This window comes from Propithecus coquereli, unplaced genomic scaffold, assembly GCF_000956105.1.
Source record: "Propithecus coquereli isolate 6110/MARCELLA unplaced genomic scaffold, Pcoq_1.0 Scaffold122, whole genome shotgun sequence".
In the NCBI taxonomy this organism is placed as follows: domain Eukaryota; kingdom Metazoa; phylum Chordata; class Mammalia; order Primates; family Indriidae; genus Propithecus; species Propithecus coquereli.
This window is the reverse complement of record NW_012136303.1, coordinates 2,157,386-2,163,742: the sequence shown is the minus strand read 5'-3', so window position 1 is coordinate 2,163,742 and position 6,357 is coordinate 2,157,386. Positions and strand designations below refer to the sequence as shown.

General features: G+C 46.0%; 1 protein-coding gene across 1 annotated transcript in view; it reads left to right on the top strand.

Moving 5' to 3' along the window:
• The first annotated feature begins 2,007 nt into the window (after positions 1–2,007).
• Positions 2,008–6,357, top strand: part of ASIP (agouti signaling protein) — a 9,384-nt gene continuing 5,034 nt past the window's right edge. The window contains exons 1-2 of the mRNA XM_012665771.1: positions 2,008–2,167; positions 3,882–3,943. Of these exons, the coding sequence (XP_012521225.1) occupies positions 2,008–2,167; positions 3,882–3,943 (222 nt within the window). The remainder of the gene's footprint in view (positions 2,168–3,881; positions 3,944–6,357) is intronic.

The following is a 6,357-nucleotide window of genomic DNA, read 5'->3' as shown; positions in this document are numbered from 1 at the left end:
TTAATCAAGTTGGAGAGACAAACACATGAACAACGTGATAAAGGCTTTGACAGAGGACAGTACAAGTTCTGAGAAGCAGAGAATGAAGCAAATAACTATACCTCAGTCCCCAGACTTTTCTGTTATCGGTTTGTTTGTTAAATATTATGGATAGAGAGGCTAAGAACCTCAGAGATCAAACTGCATGCAGCTGGAAACCTTAGGGCCTCAGGAGCTGTTTCAGGCAATTAGGGCCTAAGGAGATGTGTTGTTTCACCACACAACAACGATATGAACTGTCTGAGAAACCCCTTTATTGCCTCTTTTTGTTTTATATATTTGGATTCTGCATATCAGTATTTTTCTGAAGAAAGAATTCCCCTGCTAAACGAATGCAAACCGCTGATCTAGACCACTCTCCTCATTTAACCAAGAAAGAAATTGGAGCCCAGAAAACAAAATGGATTTGCCCAAATCTATTCATCTTACTAATCCATGCATCTTTCTAATGCCTGAGCCAACACAAGAATCCAGCAGTCCTGACTCCCAGCCAGTGCCTGTTCTATCCTCTCACTAGGCTTTGAGAAAGAAAATTGGTGGCCAGTTTGTGACAGGCGAGTGCCCAGTTGATGAAAAGATCTGACCAAATCAGGAGAATGGGCTGGGAGAGGTAGAGGATGGACTTCAAAAGGACAGGACTGTCCCCTCCAACTTCAAGAAGTTTGGAATGAGGGTGGGAGGTGGCTGTTTGGACCCCCTCCTCCTGCAATGTAACAGACATGCAGAAAGTTTGACTCCATCTAGCTGAAGACTGAGAAAATTAGGATAGAAACTGGCCAAGCTGCTATAAGGGGAAGCCCAGGGGTGGGCAAGACCAGCATGAGCAAACTGTTTCTTCTCTTCTCTCCCCTAGGGCCTTATGGCTAGAGTGGAGGGGACCTTGAAAAAGCAGTCTCAGTCTTTTCCCAGACCAGAGATAAAATGTAGAAATGGGGGTGAGAGGCAGAGACCCCATACTCTAGAAGGTAAAAATACTGCTGAAGCTTTGAGCCATGATTGAGGCAAATCCAGGCACTCCTGGGAAGAAACCCACTGTGGGATCCATCTTTCTCTATCAGAATCCAGCTATCAAATAAACAAATTAGTCCAGTTAGCCTATGTCCACAGGTCCATCCTCCTGACACAAACCATAGCTGCTTTTGTTCCCTCTGGGTGTGGAAGTCTAGTGACATATACACTAGTCTGAAGGAGCCATTTTTCCCTGCAACTTTCTCACTAAGCCTTTTTTTTTTTTTTTGAGACAGTGTCTTGCTCTGTTGCCTAGGATAGAGGGCCGTGGTGTCAGCCTAGCTCACAGCAACCTCAAACTCCTGGGCTTAAGCTATCCTCCTGCCTCAGCCTCCCGAATAGCTGGGACTATAGGCATGCGCCACCATGCCCAGCTAATTTTTTTTTTCTATTTTTAGTTGTTTGGCTAATTTCTTTCTATTTATAATAGAGACGGGTGTTGCTCTTGCTCAGGCTGGTTTCAAATTCCTGAGCTCAAACAATCCACCCGCGTTGGCCTCCCAGAGTGCTAGGATTACAGGCGTGAGCCACCGCACCCGGCCTCTCACTGAGTCTTAATTAGCCTTATTCTCTGCACCTTCATGAAGCCTCTGCCACTACAAGGCAGGCCTTTCAACAACTCTGCCCAGGCCTAGCGTTTCCTGGGGCCACCAGCTTTAAAAATACCAGAATGCACCCTCTGGACAGCAGAGATGAATGCAACGCATTCTTTTTCTCTTTGCTTTAATCTCCCTCTTGTCCTTGTCTTTCTCTCTTCCTCTTCCCATCTCCTTTTTTCTTTCTTCTTCCCTCATCAATTCCCTTTCCCCATCCTAAGCCTTGCTAGTCCTCTGGCTCCACCTGCAGAATGGGGTCAGAACACCAGCCCAAAGAAACACAAAGCAGGAAGGCACATCCTCTTGCCACTACCCCTGGCCCACACACCTGACCACCTTCTCTGTCCCACTCAGGCTTCCTGGGATGGATGTCACCCGCCTGCTCCTGGCTACCCTGCTGGTCTTCATGTGCTTCTTCACTATCTACAGCCACCTACCACCTGAAGAGAAGCCCAAAGATGACAGGAGCCTGAGGAGCAACTCCTCCATGAACCTATTGGATTTCTCTTCTGTCTCTATTGTGCGTAAGTAGCCTGGCCTGGATCCTGCCTCTGGGCTCTGATCCATGAGAAGGGGCTGCAGGATGTCAAGCCTGCTCCTTAGGCTGCTACCAGTACCCACTGCCATGGTCACGGCTCCTTCTTGCTCATTCCCTGAATTAATCCTGGGGGCATAAAATGTCCCTTGACTCATTTGATTTGGAAAAGCCCTGCATGTCACTAATCTAATATGCATGTTAGAGGCTCTGAAAAAGCTTGAAGTCAAGATACTTGGTGAAGCCGGGCGTGGTGGCTCACGCCTGTAATCCTAGCACTCTGGGAGGCGGGAGGATCGCTCAAGGTCAGGAGTTCGAGACCAGCCTGAGCAAGAGCAAGACCCCGTCTCTATTATAAATAGAAAGAAATTAGCCAAACAACTAAAAATAGAAAAAATTAGCCGGGCACGGTGGTGCGTGCCTATAGTCCCAGCTACTCGGGAGGCTGAGGCAGGAGGATCGCTTGAGCCCAGGAGTTTGAGGTTGCTGTGAGCTATGATGATGCCACGGCACTCTAGCCCGGGCGAGAGAGTGAGACTCTGTCTCAAAAAAAAAAAAAAAAGATACTTGGTGAACTTGGTTTAACTTAATATTTCTGAGACTGAATGAATCGCAGAACTCCTATCAACAATAAGAAACTTCAGGAAGTGCTACTGAATATAAGCAAGGCTGAGATGAACCAGTCCTGTCATGCCAGGGTTAAGCATGACTGTTCAGGGAAAATATGAGGGGCATTATAGCCTGGCATTGGAGATCTTCTGGTTGACTTCATCTAATAATAACACACATACTGTGTGTGCAGTAGGCTCTGTGAGGTGAGTACTGTTTTTATTCATATTTCACAGTTGAGGAAATTGAGGCTTAGGAAAGTTAAGTAACTAGCATAAGATCACACAGTTCTTAATAAGCAGAGCCAGAATTCAAATTCAAGTGCTTAAATATAGAACCTAAGCTTAAAACTATTAATGATATCCCTTACTGCCTTGCCTTTTACTAGGAAAAGAGGATATTCTAGACATATCAGTGAAGTAAGGGCAGGGAAGGGAAATATCAGCATTCACTGATCACCTTCAATGTGCCAGACTTTTCACCTTATAAACATATCTCATTTATCCTCAAGACAACATTGTAAGGTAGGTATTACAGAACCCTTTTTGCAGATGAGAAAACTGAGTCTCAAGGAGATTAAGTAGGTTACGTAAGGCCACACAGCTATTTTGTCAGCAGAGTCAGGATTCGAATCAGGTCTGCCTGGCTCCAAAGTTCTGAGAAATGGAAAAATAGGAACATAGGAAATACAGGTGCACCCATGTACACGATACTAAGTCTGTTTTCTGGGTGTCACAAAGTTCTTGCACCCAGACTTGAAACTAAAGAAGGGGAACCTGGGGTGGCTCTGAGTGGCCCAGGGCCAACTAGGTCAAGGGACCAGGCCCCTCACAAATGCCACAGGACTAGGGCCTCCTTGGATTTCCCATCTGCCTTCCTTCAGAGGACACTTTGCCCTCAGTCCCTGGCTCCAGGTCAGCAGGCAGGCTAACAAGAACTTGCTGGCCTGAGTCTCACAATGTGACCCATCCAGTCAACCCCTCCTCTTCTCTCTGACCCCAAGACTTCCCAGAGCCCCCTCTTGTCCTCCCATTTCACTGCCACTCAGGGACCCCAGAAACATCTGGCTTTGTTCCTTCTGTTTCTCTTTGAAGCTCTGAACAAGAAATTCAAAAAGGTCAGCAGAAAAGAAGCAGAAAAGAAGAGATCTTCTAAGGTAGGCCTGAGAGTTCTCATTGTGGGGGTTACACTGAACTTAAAAGGGGAGGACCCCTCGAACTCTGGCTGGGAACTTTTTTTTTTTTTGAGATAGAATATGGCTCTGTTGCCCTGGCTAGAGTGCCGTGGCATCAGCCTAGCTCACGGCAACCTCAAACTCCTGGGCTCAAGCAATCCTCCTGCCTCAGCCTCCCAAGTAGTTGGGACTACAGGCATGTGCCACCATGCCCGGCTAATTTTTTCTATATATATATATTTTTAGTTGTCCAGCTAATTTCTTTCTATTTTTAGTAGAGACGAGGTCTCGCTCTTGCTCAGGCTGGTCTCGAACTCCTGACCTTGAGCGATCCACCTGCCTTGGCCTCCCAGAGTGCTAGGATTGCAGACATGAGCCACCGTGCCTGGCCTAGCTGGGAACTTAATGAAAGATTTTCCAGGCCCACATTAACAAAAGAAACTGAAAGCCCCCTTAAAGACTTCCTGGCCTAGATCCCTGAGCCAGACCCCTACAGAAGTCCAGCGAGAAAAATAGCTTATCTGCTCAAAAACAGCTTCCTATACTAATTAGCCCCCTGCCTGAAATTTCACCATCACTCATTGTTTTGGATGAATGTAGTGTTGCTCAAACCTCAGTCATTTTAGAACCACTTTTACAACTTTTGCTGCATCTGAGTTTCACCTATTTATTTAATGTATTTATTTTAAATTAAGACTTAAGTTCAGGAACGGTGGCTCATGCCTGTAATTCTAGCACTTTAGGAGGCCAAGGAGGGAGGACAGCTATAGGCCACGTGTTTGAGACCAGCCTGAGCAACATAGCAAGATCCCATCTCTACAAAAAAATAAAAAAATTAGCCAGGCAAGGTGCATACTTGTGGTCTCAGCTACTCAGGAGGCTGAGGCAGGAGGATCGCTTGAGCCCAGGAGTTTGAGGTTGCTGTGAGCTATGATGATGCCACGGCACTCTAGCCCGGGCGAGAGAGTGAGACTCTGTCTCAAAAAAAAAAAAAAAAGATACTTGGTGAACTTGGTTTAACTTAATATTTCTGAGACTGAATGAATCGCAGAACTCCTATCAACAATAAGAAACTTCAGGAAGTGCTACTGAATATAAGCAAGGCTGAGATGAACCAGTCCTGTCATGCCAGGGTTAAGCATGACTGTTCAGGGAAAATATGAGGGGCATTATAGCCTGGCATTGGAGATCTTCTGGTTGACTTCATCTAATAATAACACACATACTGTGTGTGCAGTAGGCTCTGTGAGGTGAGTACTGTTTTTATTCATATTTCACAGTTGAGGAAATTGAGGCTTAGGAAAGTTAAGTAACTAGCATAAGATCACACAGTTCTTAATAAGCAGAGCCAGAATTCAAATTCAAGTGCTTAAATATAGAACCTAAGCTTAAAACTATTAATGATATCCCTTACTGCCTTGCCTTTTACTAGGAAAAGAGGATATTCTAGACATATCAGTGAAGTAAGGGCAGGGAAGGGAAATATCAGCATTCACTGATCACCTTCAATGTGCCAGACTTTTCACCTTATAAACATATCTCATTTATCCTCAAGACAACATTGTAAGGTAGGTATTACAGAACCCTTTTTGCAGATGAGAAAACTGAGTCTCAAGGAGATTAAGTAGGTTACGTAAGGCCACACAGCTATTTTGTCAGCAGAGTCAGGATTCGAATCAGGTCTGCCTGGCTCCAAAGTTCTGAGAAATGGAAAAATAGGAACATAGGAAATACAGGTGCACCCATGTACACGATACTAAGTCTGTTTTCTGGGTGTCACAAAGTTCTTGCACCCAGACTTGAAACTAAAGAAGGGGAACCTGGGGTGGCTCTGAGTGGCCCAGGGCCAACTAGGTCAAGGGACCAGGCCCCTCACAAATGCCACAGGACTAGGGCCTCCTTGGATTTCCCATCTGCCTTCCTTCAGAGGACACTTTGCCCTCAGTCCCTGGCTCCAGGTCAGCAGGCAGGCTAACAAGAACTTGCTGGCCTGAGTCTCACAATGTGACCCATCCAGTCAACCCCTCCTCTTCTCTCTGACCCCAAGACTTCCCAGAGCCCCCTCTTGTCCTCCCATTTCACTGCCACTCAGGGACCCCAGAAACATCTGGCTTTGTTCCTTCTGTTTCTCTTTGAAGCTCTGAACAAGAAATTCAAAAAGGTCAGCAGAAAAGAAGCAGAAAAGAAGAGATCTTCTAAGGTAGGCCTGAGAGTTCTCATTGTGGGGGTTACACTGAACTTAAAAGGGGAGGACCCCTCGAACTCTGGCTGGGAACTTTTTTTTTTTTTGAGATAGAATATGGCTCTGTTGCCCTGGCTAGAGTGCCGTGGCATCAGCCTAGCTCACGGCAACCTCAAACTCCTGGGCTCAAGCAATCCTCCTGCCTCAGCCTCCC